The 20545-nt window shown below is 42.8% G+C and overlaps 4 protein-coding genes across 4 annotated transcripts; 3 read left to right on the top strand and 1 right to left on the bottom strand.

Moving 5' to 3' along the window:
* Window positions 1–2078: 2078 nt before the first annotated feature.
* PVX_085910 (hypothetical protein, conserved) lies at window positions 2079–2963 on the top strand (the record flags this gene model as incomplete). Its single annotated transcript, XM_001616795.1, has 4 exons — window positions 2079–2146; window positions 2299–2449; window positions 2594–2769; window positions 2900–2963. 4 exons carry the CDS (start codon window positions 2079–2081, stop codon window positions 2961–2963), a joined length of 459 nt encoding a protein of 152 aa, XP_001616845.1.
* A 2482-nt stretch (window positions 2964–5445) lies between these two features.
* PVX_085905 (hypothetical protein, conserved) lies at window positions 5446–7853 on the top strand (the record flags this gene model as incomplete). Its single annotated transcript, XM_001616794.1, has 4 exons — window positions 5446–5602; window positions 5729–5875; window positions 5995–6126; window positions 6319–7853. 4 exons carry the CDS (start codon window positions 5446–5448, stop codon window positions 7851–7853), a joined length of 1971 nt encoding a protein of 656 aa, XP_001616844.1.
* Window positions 7854–8710: 857 nt separating this feature from the next.
* On the top strand, window positions 8711–16067 carry PVX_085900 (hypothetical protein, conserved; the record flags this gene model as incomplete). The annotated part of the gene is made up of 7 exons (XM_001616793.1): window positions 8711–13010; window positions 13105–13739; window positions 13975–14874; window positions 15031–15099; window positions 15321–15515; window positions 15689–15739; window positions 15894–16067. 7 exons carry the CDS (start codon window positions 8711–8713, stop codon window positions 16065–16067), a joined length of 6324 nt encoding a protein of 2107 aa, XP_001616843.1.
* Window positions 16068–16784: 717 nt separating this feature from the next.
* Window positions 16785–18968, bottom strand: PVX_085895 (hypothetical protein, conserved; the record flags this gene model as incomplete). Its single annotated transcript, XM_001616792.1, has 8 exons — window positions 16785–16914; window positions 17080–17220; window positions 17308–17423; window positions 17568–17683; window positions 17832–18011; window positions 18215–18356; window positions 18519–18654; window positions 18808–18968. The coding sequence occupies 8 exons, from the start codon at window positions 18966–18968 to the stop codon at window positions 16785–16787; spliced, it is 1122 nt and encodes a 373-aa protein (XP_001616842.1).
* Between the last annotated feature and the right edge of the window lie 1577 nt (window positions 18969–20545).

Raw genomic sequence — 20545 nt, 5'->3', positions numbered from 1 at the left:
CTAAATGGGGTAAGACGATTATTCCTCGGGGGTATTATCATAAGTACATACACCCCGCAAATGGATGAGGGGGGTGCCTAAATCGAGGGTGTAAAAATATGAAATGTCTCAAAAATAATTTAAGGTGGTGTATTTTTCACCCTTTTCCAAACCGAAAAGTATGATGCTTTCTCCCTCCCATTTTATGGTAAACGCAAAATTGATCATAAAATGGCAAACCGCTCCGCGAAGTGATTGATGTGTGGATATGAAGACATGTACACACAGAGGTTTACCCACCGGACGTGGCTGCATAAATTTTTAAACCGCGCGTTGCTAACAGTTGGTCTATGCCATTGGGGCGTGTCCATATACGTGTGTGCTCATTTATGTGTAAAGAAATGAACATTTCTATGTGTACGCGTTTTCTTCACGGGGGGGGAATTACCCAAAAAGGGGGGAGCAAATGAAGAAAGGCACACACACAACGCACTCAGCGAAGTGTTTTTTTTTTTTTTTCCTGTTCTGTTTTGTTTTCCAAAAAATGTGAAAAAAGGAAATAAATATCAACACTTGGAATGATAGAGCATCCCCTTTACGCAATGAGATTTTCCCAAAGTGTTAAATGTGTGCGGAAAATCCCCCCTTGTACAATCTCCTCCACCAAAACGAACACATAATTTGAAGCGCTGCGAAGTATACGTTACGACGCAGCGAGTAACTCGTATGATAATTCGCTCACCAGGGAACATAACTTACATGTCCAGTCGTATCATATGTCAAATTACAGCTTGAAAAGTCTTATAAAGGGGAAAAAAAAAAAAATGCATAATGCTGTCGTGCTGAAGAAAAAAGCACAGAAATGTGGAACGGCAATATTGTATTTTAAAGTACATGTTTGTTTTGTGCAATTCGATCTCGCTTTCACATTTTGGTCTTTATTTTAAATTTCCTTTTGAACAATTTATTTTTTTAAACTTACCGTACTTTGCGCCTATTCCAAATCAGACGCGACTATCATTATGCAGACGTACGTGGCGGCGACTTTAATTTTTTTCTCCCTTTTCGGCGGGGAAAATTTCAGTTGCGTATACGCGCTGCAAAAAAAATGGCAACAAAAATGGGCAAAAAAACGACAGCAAAGGTGACAAAAAAGGAAACTCACAAAACGCTAATGAGGAGCGAATTCACCCGACGGGAGCAACAAAACAGTGTTCATTCCCGTTGCCCCCTTGAATGCACGCAAAAGTGAAGGGAAAAAAAAAAAAAAAAAAAAAAAAAAATTTCACCTGATTTTTCACTTTAACTCCATTCTTTTTTTGTCTAATTGTGCACAGACATGTGCGTACGTACACACGTTTATATGCATCTGCACACATGTATATATGCCTATTCGCGCGTGTACTTCAACCCTTACGCGCGGCAAAATGTGAAATGAAGCCATGCCGTGCCTTTGTGCCCCTACATTTCCGCCTCTAAGCGCAACGCCCGTCCCTTTAAAGATAATGCTTTACGTTGTAAAATTATAGCTCCCTTTATTTTGCCTCTTCTCACCTGTATTATCTACCTCCGCGTGCATATACAAATGTGCATGTATTGGAGGGCGCTCCAGGGTCCACACACATACATTCGGACATATGCACCTGTGTATCTGTTCCCATTTATGCACACCACAAACAGTAGCCTTGGAAATTTAATTATGAAAGGTCCTGACCATAGAGGGTAGAAATGGCATTTGTCGCACTGCAAATGAATTGTCTGCACATTTAAGCAGTAGGAATACTACCCGAATTTTTCGCTTCTCCACTATCTATATCTTTCTGTAGCCATACACTTTCTTTTTCGCTCTTTCTCCCCTTAAGGAGGTTCCCTTTCTGCTGAACAAGGAGAGATAACTTTTTTTTTTTTTTTTCTTTTCCCATTCTCCAAAAATTATGTTTAACTATGAAAGTATACTCATTAATGAAGATGCTGTATCAGGTTGAGATGGCACAAAGAAGCGTGCCTTTCATAACACCTTTTTTTTTTCCCCTATTTTAATGGTTCCCCCTTAAATTCCTTTTTTTTTTTTCTTTTTTACTATTCATTTATCTGTAGGAATGACCATAGAGGATGTAAAAAGGCTGAAGCCGTACTGGAATGTGCAAATAGCTAATTTTAAGGAAAGGTGGGAATTTTCCAGAGGGGCAGTTATAAAAGGGGCTCCTCACAAAGTATATCCGATCATGTGAATGTGCAGTGCCTCCTGAAAGGGCGCATCCATCAGTGTGCATTCACACACATAGATTTATGTAATCCTACTTTTTTGTGCGCCCTCAGCCCGAACGAACCCGTTTTCACCTTATTGCAAATGGCAATCCTTCTGAACAAGAAGACCATCGTTGGGTACTTGCTGGCTAGGCGCGGGGTGGATATTAATGCACTCAGTAGGAACAACCAGACCGCGCTGATGATTGCTTGCGAGAAGAAGGTGGGAAGGAACACACATGCATCTTTGCATACGGGCAGCTGTCCACATGTACAACTGCTTAACTGCACAACTGCATATTTGCGCTCCCGTATAGCTGGGGAAGCGGCCCACACAGATTCCGTATTTTCTTCTCATTTTGTCAAGGTGCCACTGGACTGGATTGAGGCGATATTAAAAAAGGGCGGAGATCTGGGAATAAATATAAAAGACGATTTTGACGAAACCGCCCTGGACAAATGTGGCTACAACTCGAAAGGTGCCCAAAAAATTAGGGAGCCAATTGCAACACTTTCTATACATATACCCCCACCTCTTTATGCGTTCACTTGTATATACCACACGGTTTTATTTCCCCCTCGGATGTGTCAACACCAACCAGTTGCACTTAAACATTGCGCCTATTTTATCCCTACTCACGCCGACTTCCTCTTAAATTTCTCCCCCTTTTAGCCTATCAATTGCTTCTGAAGTATGGAGCCATCGAAAATGTAAACCAATTAAGAGAAACACATGAAATGTGTGTTTACCAAAGATAGTGAAAAGAACGACGTATAAGCACAGTGACTGTGTCAATATTTTGTGCCCTTCAGTACAATTTGCCTCGTCCTTTTGGCTTAATTTTTTTTTTTTTTTTCTTATCTCTCCCCCCCCCTCTTAAACGTGAAGAAGACTGCCATGAGGATGAAAGACGACATGGTATTATCATACCTGTTTAAGCTCGAAATGGGTTTATGCAGATACCTCCTGGAAAAAATGGGGGGCATCCCATATGTGTATACACACATACGCGCTGCGCCCTTTGTACGTATGCCCATGGAAACCCCTTTCCTATGTACATATTGACATGTGCTTTATCCATGCAGGCTAAGCAGTCAAAATACGGTGAAAGTTTATGGCTTAATGTGTGTGGATGCGGAACCAGATATTACAAATAAATGTTTTCAGATTGGTAGAAGCAAAAACATGAGTTCCTCATTTTGTGAGAATTAAGTTAACACGCGATTGGGTTAAATGTGGAATAATTGAGTACGGGCGCTTTGATTACTCCCTTTTATGGTGCGTACTAACACCCCTTTACATGTGGGAGATGCCCATATAAGTGGCCGTACACAGAGCTTATCGTGTTCCCCCGTTTTTGTTACCTTATTTTATCCGCCCCCTTTTGATGCGAATTTGTGATTAATGTATTACCACCAGTTGAGGGACTTTCGAATAAATTCGTCACATTATTTTTATTTTTTTATTTTTCCTTTTTTTCCATTCCGTCTTCCTGTTTGTATTTCCAATGTCGATGAGTTTATACGAAGAGTGGGACTGCCCGCATTTGTGTTACAAGTTTTTAATTCTGCTTGGTAATTTTTTTTAAGTTGTTATTACGCTTTGCGCGGTTGCTCCGTTCGGTAGTGTGTATCTACATGCGCGCATGTGTGTAAGTACGCCGGCACCCATGGGTATTCCCCCCCTTTGCGCACATAGTTCTTATGAAAATTAATTCTTAAAGCGTTAGCAAGGTTCGTGGGGAATTACTGCCGTTCGCTTAGTGCTGAGCATACGTGTAATGCTTTTTTTTTTTTTTTTTTTTTTTGTTATTTTTTTCCAGTTAGGTTTTTTTCCCGTTTATTTTACACCAGTTTATTAATTTTTTGCCCGCCAGTTGCAATACCTACAATACGCATCGGTAACTCACGCGTTACTTTGCCGCCTCCCTCCCTATCGCCCAATGCACACAGATGGGAAAATGCATAATTTCTGTAACAATGAAAAGTGCTGCTCTCTTTTCGCAAAGTGAAAAAAATATTATGCACATATGCATACATATACGTGCTTACATGTAGTTATGTGTACACGTGGTGCTGCTGCCCGCGGCGTGCCAAATAAATGCCGCAGAAATATTGAATTCACTTAGATGATCGATTTTTTTTTTTTTTTTTGTTCTTCAATTTTGCCGCCAAAAGGGGAGGCAAAGTAACGATCGCGCACGTAGAGGAGAAGCAACAGAGTATACATGTTTGTAAAGCATGTAGGCACGCAAAACTCGTTTGAAGCATGGCGCGGCGAACGTATAAGCAAATGCATAAGCAAGTGCATATCATGTATGCTTAAACAATCATACATTGGGCACATATATACATGTGCGCATTGTGCGTGAGAAAAAAAAAAAAAAAAAAAAAAAAAGAAAGCAGCAAGCAAACAAACAAATCGAACCACTATCCACTAAAGAAACAATACAAAGCGGAAAAAAACAAAATGGCCAAGTGCCTCAACATTTTTAAAAAATTAAATACGAATTTATCGTGCGTTTTTGTGAAACATACTTATGAATGACAAATTAAGGGGTTATAGTTAAAAAAAAAAAAAAAAAAAAGCGGAAATGAATTAAAATTTGTCTGTAAAACGTAAAACTTGGCATGATATATCGAGTGAGATATTTTTTCCCGTAAAATAAGAACATTACGAGGGGAAGAAAAGGTATGCTCGCATGGATGCACAAATGGGTGAACATATGGATGTACATATGGATGTACATGTTTGTAATTACATGCGCGCGCACGGGGTTATACTTACGTGCATATAAACTCTTACATATTAAACAAAAAAGAGGAAAAAAAAAAAAGCGGCTTTTAAAAAGTATACCGACATCCCCGCCCCCCAGCAGTTTCCTTATGTACTCGTTTAATTACCGCGCGTTGGTCCCCGCGACGTATATTAACTTATGATTTTATGTGGAAGCCTCCGCATGCGTATGAACGCATGGACAGAGGGGCACCGTAACGTGTGTACAACTGGGTATATTTGCCTGCGCGCAAGGTGACTTACGCTCGAAGGGGGGCTGCGAAAGTGGACGCGCTGATTATATATATATGTATATGTTTATACATACGTACGCGCTTACTTACGCGATTAAACTCGAGGCGTCTTCTGCAATACACCAAATTGTACTTCCCGATTCTCTCTGAAACGCGCTTCACCGCCGTATCGCCAAACATGAGGTAACAATGGGGGCACTCTTTCAGCCGATAAACCAAGTGAAGTTCACGAATGTTGCTATAGTGAAGTACAAGCACAAGGGGAAAAAGTTCGAAATTGCCTGTTACAAGAATAAGATAATCGACTGGAGGAATGGTAAGCCTGGGCTCCAAGACGGGGGCGAAAGTGGAAAGGGAAGAGATAAAAGGGAAGAGAGAGACGGCCGCCCTTTACTCGCACATTGTATATTCACATGGCCGCCACACTTCACCTGCTTTCATTCCGCTCATTCCTTTCTTCTCCCCCCCGAAGGAACCGAACTGAACATAGACGACGTGCTGCAGTCACACTTAATTTTCACCAACGTGTCGAAGGGAGAAATTGCCAAAAAGTCGGAACTGAATTCTTGCTTCAACTCGGACAACAACTATGAAATATGCAAAACGATTTTAGAGAAAGGTAAGAAGGGGGGCCCGTCCTCCATGTTCGCTTTATCATTTTAATCACATTTCCATTGGGAGCCCCTCCAAAGGTTATCCCCCCCTCTCTCACAAAACAATTTGTTCCTTCTTTTATAGGCACCCTTCAAATAAGCAACAAAGAGAGGTCAATTATGAAGGAGAAAATTTACAAAGACATGATTGAGATTCTGCACGAAATGAGTGTGAACCCCCAGACGGGTTACCCCCTCTCAACCAACATGATAGAAAGTGAGTCCGTGCACATAGAGAAGTGTGTATAAGTTTATATATTTATATATATATGTTCATATATGTGTTTATATGTTTATATGTTTACATATGCACATGTAGACTTGGGGGAGGAAAGCTGGCCGCCCCGCCCCCACCCGCGCACGCACCATGTTAATTCCCCCCCATTTAAATGTGCCGCCCCCAACACAGGCATGGTCAAAAATGTTGGCTACAGCATAAACATAGACGACAGCGCAAAGAAGCAGGCGCTAAAAGTTTTTGACATTTTAAGTAAAGAATATGATGATGTCATTCAACGGGCATTCATGCGAATCCAAATCATTTGTGATGATTATATAAAAGAAGACGTAATAAAATTTCTTAATAGCAATAATGCAATCATAGAGGAACAAAAATTAACCAACAACGTTAAGAGAGAGGACAACGTAGATGCGGAAAGTAGGCACCTGCATGATGAATTTGCCCACGTACCTAAAAATGAGGAAGGGCAAAATGGCACGTGTGCAATTAACACGGGGGAGAATGAAAACGATGCAGTCAGCGAATCGGCGAAGGAAGAATTTGGAGAAAATGAAAAAGTGGTGGGCCATTCAGTTGCTCCGGATAGTGCGGGCAACAACGCCGGGGGGAAGGATGAAGAGGAGGAGAAGGAGGAGAAGTGCAGCCACAAAAGTGTTGGTAATCAGAATACAAGCCATAGAGAAGATTGCAACAACGATGCGGGTAACACCCACCTGAGTAGCGATCAAAAAGATTCCCCTGTAGAGGATAATCCCCCACCCAAGTCGAATAAAGGGGCACACGAGGACGACGCGGAAGATGAGACGAGCCTCGCGACTAGCCAAAATTACACGAATGAAAAGGAAAAAAGTGAAAATATTTCGAAAAAAGAAATAAACACAAGTGGTGAAATCTGCCGACAGAAGGACGAAAAGGCAGAAGTCGACTCCCTTAGCGATGACGTTAAAGTGAAAACGAAACAAAAAAAGAATAAACACGAAAAAGAAAGGAAGGAAAAAAATTCAGAAATGCATAAAATTGTATTTTTATGCTACCCCTGTGTGTATAGATGTGTGGATGCTTTTACCAAAAAGTATAAGAAAAGCTGTTCCAGCAAAATTTTGAATAATAACGTTAAGATAGCCACCTCGAATAAGAAGAAGAGGAGCAATGCTGAAAGTTCAGTGACTGGTGCGAATGACGCAATGGGGAGGACAGCTAAAGGGAAGGAAGACCGTCAAATGGGGGGAGACAACCTAAACGGTGGTACAAGCAGTAAAGGCAGTCGCAGCAGAGGCAACGCCAAAGGCAACACTCGCCGGGAGGAAGAAGCCAATCACGACGCTGCAAATGCGAAGAATTCGAGGAACATGCGCGGTGAGCACCCCGGCCAGGCTACCAACAGCACCAGCAGGAACGATAAGAACAAAGTGATCGACGACAACGGCAACCACAACAGCTGCAATAGCGGCAAACACGAAGACGCTCCGAACGCCGCCCAGCAGAAAAGCAAGGAAGAACCAAGCGATAAGCCAAACAGCGAAACTGTAATAATGTGCACAAGCTGCTTGACGAAAATTGAAAAAAGCAACTACAAGCTGCACTGCAGAAGTGACTTTCATGTGTATAATGTCAAGAGGAAGTATAAAAAGCTCCCCCCGATTACGCTGGAGGAATACGTCGAAATCGACTTTGACGTGGCGCACTTTCATGTTGATATGTGAATCGCGTCACACTTGGAGCAGCAAATTGAAAAGCTGCGGCAATTTTTTTTTTTTTTTTCTGTATCTTATTTGAAAATTGTTTCAAACGTAGGTGCATTTCTGCACATGTATAATATGCAATTTTTGCGAATTGCGTTAAGTTGTTTTTTTTTTTTTTTTTTACCAATTTGTGTGAACAAATATGTGGATTTATCCCTGTCCATGTGTGCCCAATTTATGTGTACTTCCCTGGAGGCACACCTGTAAGTACACACGCGTGTACCTACAAGTGTACGTTGGCATGCTGACTATTCATTTGTAAACCGAATTAAATGCTTTATAGATATGTGTTTTTTTTTTTATCAAGAAACAAGAGAAAAAAAAAAAAAAAAAAAAAAACAGCAATAATGAAGTAATTAAATCATTATTCATCTTCCGAATCGCTTTCCGTTGCTACGTGAATATGACTCCGTTTCATTGCAGTTTTATTTGCCATCCCCTTTTTTTGCTGATTTGTGTAAACAAAAATTGTCCCCTCTAACTTTTTGGAGCAAAATAAAAAAAAAAAAAAATTTTTAAAATACCAACTGACCGAGTAGAGCGCCTGTAAACAACACCACTTAAGGAGATGCTCAAGTGCTTTCATGTGGGTTAAAAAGTAAGTAACCTTTTTTTTCTTTCCAATTTGATTTACCCTCCTATATCCCGTTCTGTTTACCTGCTTGGTCTTAAACGTGTACATTTCCATTGTGCACCTTGAGAGAAGCGGTGCAAGCGCGGCAGCACACATCGAAAAAAAAAAACTTCCCCTTCCACGTGCTACATACACGAATGCTACATGCGCGGAACGAAGCTGAGAGACACCCCTGCTCCACACAATGGAAATAAAACTGAACGTAGTATTCAACGAGGTTTTACTGATGAGGACGGACGAACATGGCATAGAAAATCACGACAAAGTGTTCGTCGACAAGTGGCAAAATGTCCTATGCGTGCAATGCATGAACAAAATATTTTTCAACAAGTCCCCCTCATATAAAAAATATGCGCTGTTTAAAAGTGTGAATGAAATATACTCCATAAAGAATTGCCAGGACTTTCGGTACCACTTTTCTTTTTTCCTGTTAGATCACACTCTGTTTCTGTCAAACACGTTTAGCTATTTGGAGGGCACGTCGGAAAGGAGCGCCGATCGTAATGGCAGCGTAGATCGTGTAGATCGTGTAGATCGCGTAGATCGCGTAGATCGCGTCGATCGCAATGGCAGCGATGGTGAAAACGGCGACGCCTGCGGTGATTGGCAGCTGCGTAAAAACTTCTACAGGGTGGGAAAAAGCAACGGAGGAGGGGACCGAGGCACGAACTCCAACGCAGAAGGTGGTGGAAATAGGAACTGTTATGCCCATGCGGCCAACAACGAACTAATCACTTTGGCCACCAATGCATGCAAAGAATTTCTAAGCACCTGCTCTGAAGATCTCTGTAACATTTTTAAGGATGCAATTTATACCTGTGTACTGGTCAGGTTAAAGAAATTCTCTACTAATGAGAAAAAGTATTTTTATATTTTTAAATTGTTAAAAAAGTTAATGGATGGTGTAGCAATTATACATACTACATTGAAGAACGAATCGGCAGTCATTGAAGAATTTATAAAGTTGTTTGTGCAGAATTATGCTATACAGGATGATTTGAAAAACGAGAAAAAGGGGAAGGATTGCTCTCCCTTGGGCGCCCCGGGCATTTGCCCCAATAGGGGGAGCAGCAGCGATGGTGGCGCCGCGAGTGGAGGGGGCCCACGTGGGGACTGCTCCAATGGTGACTTCTACAGTGGTGACTTCTACAATGGTGACTGCTTCAATGGCGACGGCAAGGGCAACCGCGAGGGCGGGCGCGGGCGCGACGAGGTGCTCCTGCTCACGCTGCAAATCATTTACAAACTGTGGGGCGACAATTCGCTGTGGCAAATTAACAAAGAGTTGCTAAAAAACTTTTTCTCGAATCTCATCAAACATTTTAAGTGCACCAATAAAAACACACACTTGTGTAACTACTACATAGAATTCATTTACATAATTACGAAAAATTATAATGACACAAGTTATTTTTTTAATACCATAATTTTTGGCCCCCCAAATCAGTTGGCGCGAAAAGGCAGGAAAAGTCGCGAATTCCCCCTTGTCCCCCGCGCGCGCCGCAGCACCTCCGGCTCGAAAGCCCGCGGTAGGAGCGGTAGCCGAGAGCGCAGCGGAAATCGAAGCCGAAATTGCAGCCAGCATCGCAGCCAACGTCGCAGCGGAAACCACAACCAACATCGCTGCACTAGCAACACCCCCAGCGGCAGCAGCTGGGGCAGCCAAAGCAATACTCTCCGAGACCCCCTCTGTGATCCCCTCCGTGATCCCCTCCGCGACCCCCTCTATTCCAACCAACTGTGCGGGGAAAATGATGGCCATTTTGAGCCTTTCCAAACTGACACACCTGAGCAGTTTTGTAAACGTGGCCAGAATCATCCGAATGAAAATGGTCTTGAGGAGAGTCAAAACGAAACTAAACAAAGTCATCAAAAGGGCGGGAATATTTTCCAACGCAAAGGCGGTCAAAAAAAATATAATGAAAATTACGTTAAGGAAGCCCAAGTCGAATTCGAAAATGTGAATCACGCGTGTGTGCAAGGGGGAAAAAACCTGTTGAAGACTTTTTGCGCACGTAGAGGGTACAACACAATTGCAGATGAGTGTGACCGGGCGGATGAGTGCGACGGGGCGGATCAGCACTTCACACCGGGCAGTCCCCACACCGGTGACTCATTTTATCCTGCCACACCATCTGAAGAAGAAAATTTCAATACCTTGTTTGAGCAAGAAAAGGAAGAAAACAAGTTGGGTTTCAAATCGTCGCAGGGGATTAACACATTAGTGAGATGCACAGAGTATGGGCAGGAATTCGCGGACAAGAATCATTATGGGGGGGGTACCAACTGCAAACAAAGTGCTGCATATCATTGCGACTCCTTTGGAAGAGAACGCAGTGGGGATCAAGACCGATCATCGGATGAAACAGCGGGCAGGACAGGTGAAAAGCAGCTCTCCAAGCTGCGCTACTACCAGGGTATGAATTCCGGCACACACAGCGGTAGCAGCGCCCCGGTGCTGAATTACTGTGACAGTGGCAGCGCGACTGGAGAGGGCTTAGCATGGGTTGAAGCGGGCGAAGGGTTGGAGCAGTGGGAGCATCTGGAGCAGCTGGGGCAGCTTGATGAGCTTCCCCAATTTGAAGCGGGCGAAAGGCTGCAACTGGTGGAACAGTTTGCGGGGGGGGGTCTAGTTGCAGAGGGAGGGTGCCGCGGCATATACCGAGGAGGAAAAGAAAAACACGAAGAAGTAAAGCATTCCGGGGGGAGAAGCAGCCCGAGCATATTCTCTAAAACGTCCGGCAGCGATTCGGACAGGGGCAGCGGGGAAGACCCCCTGTGCGTGGAAGAGAGATACAAAACCAATTCTGAAAAGTGCAGCAACCACACTCCATTGAAAATACCGAAGAGGAGAGAAAACATCCAAAATTTCATCACCCTGTGTAATAACTTACAAGAAACACTGCTAAACAATTTTTGCAAAGACACTCAAATGAAGTGCTTAGAAATATTTTACAAATTCTGCAGCATCGACAAAGCGATTGTGAATATCATCCTGTCGAACACGTCACTGATAGAATGGGTCTTCGATTTTCTATCAAACACAAAATATGAATGTTTAAGAGAAAAGACGCTGAAATTTTTGGTTACCTTTTTTATCCCCAATTCTCTTTTTGCCCATACGCATGCCCATTATATGATTGATGTTCTAATTGACATCATTTTGAAATACGTAAATAAGAGGTACAGTGCGCACAACCAGATTAGTGATGACTACTCGAACTTCTTTAACTTTTTAAAGGCCCTTAATATGCTCATCGATGGGTCCCACTCTTCCCTAAAGATATTTCACGTCTTCAAAATTGTAAATATAATTCCCTTCCTAGTGGTGGTATCATCCCCTGATACTGTTCCTACGAGTGTCAAAGAAATCGTCGCCTTTTTTGAAGATTTTATATTCGAAAAGGAGGAACGAATTCACAAGGAGGGCTTAAAAGTGAAGCAATGCGAGGTGAATAAAGGGGGTAGCAATCAAATGGTTCCTCTTCCAAACAAGGAAGTGTTGCCCACGTTTCGTATGAAAGAACATCCGTACGTGCTGGATAGGCTGACTAATCAGAAACGCAGCTCTGGGGTTGGCTTCTCAGATGATGTGGAAACCCGGCACTCCCTCCTGGGCTATACCCACATCAGGAACAGAAATAAGGGGAACCCCATTTTGGGGAACAACCTAAAGGGAGAAAACCCAAGTGATGCTACCCCCCCGGAGGAAAGAAGGAACCAAAAGGAAGAGTCAAAAAAGCAAATGGCGAATGTTTGCATAACCAACATTTCTGCCCTATTTAGAGTCCTAAAAACAGCTTTAAAAATAATGAAGATGGTAAACGAGAACAAGGCAGATGTCTACGTAGAACTCATTTTTAACGAGCAAAATTATTACCTATACAACGTTTCTGTAGCGGTTATGAAGCTGCTCTTCTCGTTAATATATATCCTAAACAAAAATGAAAAGTTTTTAAATAATCTAAAAATAATTGATGAGCAGGGTGATACAGACAATGGGGGTGACTTACAAGTACTAACTTTCGTAAAATTAACACTCCACTTACTTATCGATCTGCACACTTTTTTTAAAAAGACTCTCAAGGAGAGTAACCACCCTTTCGATAAGGATATCATTTCCTTTATTAAATTTTTATATCTCTCCTGTATTTTTATCTTTGAAAGTATATGCATAAAAAAAAAGCTCTTTCGGAATGTAAGCACCAGTTTGTTTTTCTCGTCCTTCTTCACCCCCTTCTTTCACTTACTATCTGGCGTTTTAAACCACGTGGAGGAAATTGCGCCCTCCTATATAAGCGAATCACGTAGTGCAACGAACTGTGAAGAAGTAGGACTGCCTATAAACGACGAATGCGCAGCGAATGACGAGGAGCAGTCGGGCGCGCTAAACTTTGAAATGTACAAAAGGAAAATGAGGAAGGTCTTGATGAGGAGCAAGCCGTTCACCCTCTTTTTTCAGTACGCCTCCGGCAGGAATTATGGTAAGGGGGGTTAGCGGGTTGGCTAATCGATTGGTTAATGAGCTGCGTTCCGAACCGCTTCTCCACTTCTCCACTTCTCCGCTCCTCACTGCAGACCCCGAGTGCCACCGAATCCTGGAGATGCTGCTGCACGAAGAAGACGGAGCGCCCCAGGAACGGGAAAACCTGAAGGACATTTTGACCGAAATAATCAGCAAGCACGACTTTTATTTCACCAAAGTTCTGCTCTTCAACTTTAACGACAACGAGGGCATCATCGAAACGGTCATCTACATTTTCTACCTCTGTCTAACGTATGATAGGAAATTCATCGAGAAAAAGCTAGCCGTCACCAAGGAGGACAATTATGTGGAAAAACTTTTTTCATTTAACGATTACGAGGTTAATATGAATCCGCTCTTCCTATTCATGTCTCTTTCCTATTCCTACCATTTTATAACCAAGGAGAAAATAGCATCCGTTTTTAAGTGTATCCGAAAAGAGATGCATAAAATTAACTTGTCCGCATGGCAGGATATAAAAAAGATTAAAAATATTTATTTGGTCTTTGACTGCATTTTCTCCTTAAAAATTAGCAGCGCCACTTATAGCAACTACTTCTCCTTCATCGTCCACGTAATCAAACTGGAGCTCTCCCTGTACACGTCCAGCCAGTCGGAGCAGGTGGGCCTCAGGGACCAACGCGATCGGCAGGATCAGCGATTGTACTTGTCCATTTCGAAAAATGGGGTAAGTTACGCCATTTGCAGGGGTGATGGGGGAAGCGAAAAAAAAGAATCCCATCGATGTTATTCAAAAGCTTCCCACACCCTGACATATGCACGCACACCACAGGGGATTCTATCCTGAGTAGTAGCCCAACCATGTGTTGATTCACCGTGGGATGTCTCACCATGGACTGTCTTACCATGGGTTTCCCCCCCCGCAGCCGTCACACTATGCTCACCCCCGCCCATCGCCTCAGGATTTGGTGCAAAAGATTTTCGAAAGTGTCGAAATGAACGCCATCGAAGGTGACATCGCCATATATGTGTACTATTTAATAATCAAGTTGCGGAAATATTCCGCAGATCATTACAAAACTATGAGTTTGTACAAAATGATGAACGCAGTCATCAGGCACATGCACACAGTGGTGAACACGGAGGAAGAAATCGACGACGTCTTCTGTTTTTTTTTTATATTTTTCGAAAACCTCGAAGCGTATGCGCAGACGGACATTTTTAATATAGTCACCCTGTTGCAGAAATTGACCTACTACGTTAAGGCTTCCTTAGCCAATTATTTTGGAAACGCAGACGGGGAAGCAAACGGGAAAGAAAGTGAAAAATCAAATGGAAACGCTGCCAAAAACGCTGCTATAAACGCTGCTGAAAACGCTGCTGAAAATGCTGCCAAAAACGCCGCTAAAAACGAGATGCTCCACGCCGATCTCAAATTCGAAAACTTCTTCTTCTACTTTATCATAAATTTAATTTTATTCTGTAGGAAGTACAGACAAATTCAAAACATCAATGTGCTGTCTTCCTCCATAGCGCTGATCCAGCTGCTGCTGTACTGCATTCAGTTTGGCAATAACTATTTTGTGAGCTTATCTTTCTTTATATTATCCCTGCTCATTTTGCCTTTGCCCGAAAGGCCACAAAAGAGTTCCTCCCTACTTATGACCGTGTCAACATCATTTGACAAATGTGCCGACGAGATAATCCCCTCTGATGATAAATTAGCTCCACAGACTGATTGCAGTGCTGGCCGAGAAAAACACCTCATTAGACTGAGTTTGTTTTTCTCCCTCGTCAACAGTGCAGACGTGATGCTCAGAGTTTCTTCCCTCTCTCTCCTTCTATGTCTGCTTCTAACCAACGTAATTTATGAATCGCCTAGTTTTTCAATTACGTTTGATCCATTCGTTTTTACTTGCATCGCTTCACAACACGCAGTTAAGCCGCCTGACCAGTTTTACCCCCAACATGTTCACTTCTGGTACACTGTTTGATGGGCTTCCCTCCCCCTTCGGCAGGACGTTGTACTGGTGGAAGACGAGACCCTAGGATTCTTCATCACCCTCATTAATAGCTCCTATTTAAGCGTTAAATTGAGTTTGCACCATCGGCGGAAATTATTGCCTTGCGAGGCAAACAGAGAGGGCACCTCATCATTTACACGCGTTCCTCTAACCATTGTGGACTGCTGCAAATCCCCACAACTGTTGCGACTTTATGATTTTTCGCCTGAAAAATATTTCCATACTATTTTACCCCCTTCCCCTTACTGACGCAGTTCCCCTCTTTTTTCTCACCCCATTGTTAGGAGTGGAATGAAACCATAAACGATTTGCTCTTCGCCATATTCAACGTCCTCCTCCTTTCCTCCACTTTGAATTTACAAACCAAGTCCTTTTGCTTTAACTTCATCTATTCATTTCGGCCCTTCTTCTTAAGATTCATATTGCGCTTAAACAGGGATCAAAAAATTATTATTCACAAGTTGTTTTTTCTCCTCATAGTGAGTGCCTCGCAGCATGGACAAATAATCTGCTCATTTTATTTATACACCGCTTTCTCTAATGAGAGGTGTTGCTCCTTCCTCAGAACAGCGCAGAGATGTGCCCCCTCCAATGTGGCAAACCACTTCTACGTTTGTTCACCGATTGCCTTTTTTGTGCCTCCCTCCGGCAGACAGTTAAAATAAAGCCCTTGTGGTTCGACTTGAAGGTCTACGGCGAAAGGGTACTTCCACGCGGCGCGCGTCGGCAAATGCGTCATCAAATGCGTTAGCAAATGCGTCAGCAGGGTACACAGTACATATAGGCACATATAGGCATACATACATCACCACATGCATATTTATATATATGTACACACGCACGCCTTTTTCCCCCAGATTTTGAAGATCATCCTGAACGTTGTGACCAAGAAGGACCTCGACCTCGCGACGTTTCACTGCATATCCTCCCTTGCGTACGAGGTGATTCGCCGGGCGCAGCAGTCCTGTTGGACAATCCCACTTCGCACCTTCGCCCTTCACACTTCGCACTACTCATTTCCGGTTCGATAGGCCTTCCTCTCAAAGGGGGATAAAACGAGGGGTCCCTGCCAAAGCGGTGGTAATGCTGACAAGCCGTAGCATACGTGCAGAGTGCGCGGAAAGAGCGGTGCCGTGCTGCCGCGATGCCGGATGACGCTGCTAATCCTGCACACCCCTTCCCACTGCAGCAAATAAAAACGTCATAGACAACTTGGAAGAATACCTCGAAACGTATAAAAAAAATGTGAAGGACAACGATCAGGATGATATTTTCCACACCTCCTCCTTTAGCAAATTCAAATGTAATTTTAAAAAATGGAGTGGGAAGAGGGAACAAAAAGGGGGGAAACTAAAAAGTGTTAGCCCATTTGCACTTTTTTTTTTCTTTTTTCTTTTATTTTTTTGACATTTTTTCTCCCCCTTTTGCAGGTAAACACATTGACTATGACGTCGTTTTGGCTATTTTAAATGCGACAAGGTTGTTGTTATATCGATAAAATTAGGGACAAAAAAAAAAAAAATAAAGATAAAGAAAAAAAAAAGGGAAACAACTAAATGTACACGCAATATTGTTTAAAAATTAATGTCATTAATTACATGATATGCTTTAAAAAAAAAAAAAAACTGCCTATACGCGCTGCACCGCTGGCGGTTTGATGCATTCAAAAATGTTACTTAAAACAAAAAGTAGGTACACAATCGAGCACGAGCAGATAAACGTCTTTATCTGCATGCCGAGGGACTCACCTAGTTGTCATTTATATTGTTGTATAAATCTACATTGAGCTCGTCCACGTTTTCGTCAAACTTCCTCTTGTAAGACAGCACCTTTTTATATATTATTATGAGAAAGAATAGCAATATGAGGTTAATCAGCCTATAAAGGGGGGGAGGGAGAAGATAATAATCCGCGCAAGGTGAGACAAAGCGGGAAAAACAAAACAGTGCAGAGCGATGAAGAGCAACGCACCGCAACGCGCTTCCCCCCAGGATGAACCACCCAAGCGCAACCTTTACAGGCAGCTTATCCGCGCCAACTTACTGTATATACAGTATGAAGGTGTTTCCTATCTCCTCATCGTCATAATATAATGACCCATAAAAAAGTATTAAAAAAAACTCGAAAAAGCGAAAATTGATTAGCAACTTGCTGAGTCGCACCACCCTCTCGTTACTATAATTTCTGCATTAAATGGGAAAAAAAAAAGAACAAAATGTGAAATCAGGCAAATGGTACATTTGTTTGCTTCGCATCTTGTCCGCTTCTAACCTGTTCGTTGAGTGCAATATAATAGACAGGGGAGACACCAAAATTGAGGAGATGCCAATAATTATGTTTTTAAAAATGTGCGTATCGAAGGCGATGCACACGCATATGGTCATAATCTGCCGAGGGTAAAGAAAAAAAAAAAAAAAAAAAAAAAAATATATATATTACTAAAATGTTGCATTACTGCTGAACTGCTAAACTGCTCAGACAGGCACTGCGCGCGCCTGCGCTGGCGAACGTTTCCTAGAAGTGCTGCCAACCTGAGAGAATATAAAAACGAATATTTTGAACGGGTTAACTTCGTACGTTTCGATGATGAAGAGAAATGTGACTATCCTTATTTGCGAGTCGATCAGGTAAAACAGGAACACGGATACTGCGGTATGGGGGGGGAGCGCGTACAGGAAGTGTGTACCAAAAGAGAGTGCAACTAAAGCATAGGGAATACTTGCCCGACGCGAACGTCTGCACATAAGCAGAGGCACACTTATTCACACCATCGTGCGCAAGCGGCAAAGCCTTACACAGGTACTTCTTAGTTTTGCTGTTGGACAGCTTAAGCAGGGGATACGTCCTGAACGTGTTCTGTATGTTTAAGATCATGGAGATTATAAAAATGATTGCTATTGACAGGGAGCAAAATATTCCCCTTAAAAAATTCAGGACTATGAGGGAGCTGTCATTATAGGTGTAGTCTAGCGTGCCTGCAGGGGGGGGAAAAAGCGATGCTTATGGTAGTTACGCCGTTGCTCGGATGGGTAGCACACAATTGTCTGCACATCGGGACAGCCGCGTATCTGTGCACCCATCCGTTTTGCCATTTGCTTGAGAACCCAAATCGGCGCGCTGTTTTTTCGCGTTCCGTGAGGCACGTGGCCCCCACGCAGAGCTCACACCTCGGCATTACTTTTTATAAAAACGCTGTCATACTGAAATATGACAATGTCGTAGCAAATGTAGAGAAAAGGCAGGTGCGAAAGGGCAACGGACATGAAGTGGTATTCTTGGATTTCGTCCGACAGGAATAATTTGTCATAGTTTTGGTAGCACTGCAGGGGGGGGGGGTGCGCGAGGCGGAAGAGGAAAAAATGTGCACATACACATGTATACGTTAATGCATAAATAAAAAGATACATTAATACATCCATATGTACACACATATGTGCGCATATTTCTTCTTGCCCGGGCCAAGGCGACTCCTTCTCACTTACTTGCGTGTATAAGTGAAATCCCAAAAATGAGGACAGGGAAAAAATAAACTTCTGGTCGTAGACGTTCAGGATGGCCAAGTACGACCACAGGCACGTCTGGGTTAGGAGCAGCAGGAACGCCGTTACATTATAGGAACTGCAGGGGGGGAAGGGCAGTGCTGACATGTAAAGGGTTACTCCTCGTGCTATGCAACAGTGGGTGGGCTACTACATCTGCGCGGGATTATATCAGCACATGCGCATGCAACGGAGGGTTTCCCTTTACGCGGGCGAGTCACTTCCTCATTACCAGAGGTAAAATTTGACGGCCAGCAGCAGCGTGAAGATAAGGCTTAACACATTAAGGATGACAATCAGTATGATTAAGAATTTGTTTATTTTGGTGTGCTCTTTTTTTGCGTTCGTGTCCAACGTGTTATCACTCAGTAGGTTACTTTTTATAATAAACATTTTATTTACTAAATATTATGTGCAAAATGGGTTCATGGGTGGTTGTTACTTTGTTTTATGTGCTTACATATGTCAGTCTGCACGTGTGGCTTGGGGGAGGGGGGAAATGATGCGTAGATAATCTGTCTGCGGTCTTGAGAATTGCCTTCGTGTGCGTCGTCCCCCCTTTTTTTGATGTACTCGGTAGGTATAACCGTCCCTACGTCCTGCTCATGTATCGCTCCTTTATACTTGGTACAGTCAAAGTATCCGTCGCTTGGCACGTGCGTATATGCGTAAATGTACGTGTGTATGCATTTAAGAATCCCCTCGTGGGTTCAATTTGGGCCACCTGCGCAGCTCGCTTCCTTTCCAGCATCGAACGAAGAAAAAGTCCCCCCAGAATTTATATCGTACGGAAATATTGTCTTTCAAAAGAGAACTTTTGCATATTACATTTTCATGTTAGAACAAAACTCATATCTGCACAGGTGCTTTTGTGGAATGGGGAAAGCGCCAAATCAAATGTCAGCTGCGAAATGTATGCATATGCTGTGAGGGGGGAGATGCACAATTTTGTTAAGGTGGCCGAAAAATGCGCATAGTCATGAGGGTAATTTTTTTCTCACATTATAAAAAGGTTGTAATGAGCGCCTCGCCTCTTCACAGGAAAACAAAAAAAAAAAAAAATGTTTCAAATGGGGGGGTTGAAAAAAAAAAAAATTAAGCGGCGCCATATATCGTGTCATACCATACCGTATCGCATCGCATCGCAACAGAGCGTGCCATGCCGCACAGGAACTCGAAAATGGCTAAGGGAAACGTTTAACAGGCACCAAAAAATAACTAAACCAGGCGACTATTTCTTAGCAAAAAGGATGAACGAGCGTTACGCCGAAATGGGAAGAAAAGAAAAAAAAAAAAATCAGCATAAACTTGGGCCAAGCTATTCACAAGCGAACATACATTCAGCAACCAAAGGTGAAAAAAAGAGTTACCCACCGAGAAGTTGCAAAAATATCCGTTCATAAATACGCATGTGAAGAGAACACTTCCGGAGTAGTTAGCCTTTCGCATGACAAAAAATGAAACACATGGGACTAACAGTACACATGTATTTGGAATGCCTATGTGCCATGTGCTTATGGGACGCCCCTGGGGTGTATACACAAATGTGTATGCTATGTATTCATATGCTCACCGAGCAATGGTCCTGTTGGTTCATTCGTTAGCATTCACTTCGCTTTGTTTCGTTTTCCCACAAAGGGGGTTAGAAATGCGAAAATACTTCTTATTCATGTGCATCCATTAGGCGCACGAATTGACCGAAGGGGGCCAACAAAATTTGTTGCCAACGTTGCATCCATCGCACGGGGGGAAACCAGCCGCGTGGGTATTATTCCCCCTGTGCCTCCTCCTCACTTGTGTAGATATATTTACGTGCACCTCGTTAGACAAATTAAAATGTCTCACTTTGCACAGCTGCGTAACAAAGGGACAGTCCGTCATCCCCCCACTCGAATGTGAATATCCCGCAAAAAGAGCCGAACCCTCCATTTAAAAGGCAAAAAATAAAGGTAACGAAATGGGTGCCATAA

The sequence above is a fragment of the Plasmodium vivax genome, chromosome 13, assembly GCF_000002415.2.
Source record: "Plasmodium vivax chromosome 13, whole genome shotgun sequence".
Classification (NCBI taxonomy): domain Eukaryota; phylum Apicomplexa; class Aconoidasida; order Haemosporida; family Plasmodiidae; genus Plasmodium; species Plasmodium vivax.
Note: the sequence above shows the minus strand (reverse complement) of the source record. Positions and strands in the feature narration are given on the sequence as shown.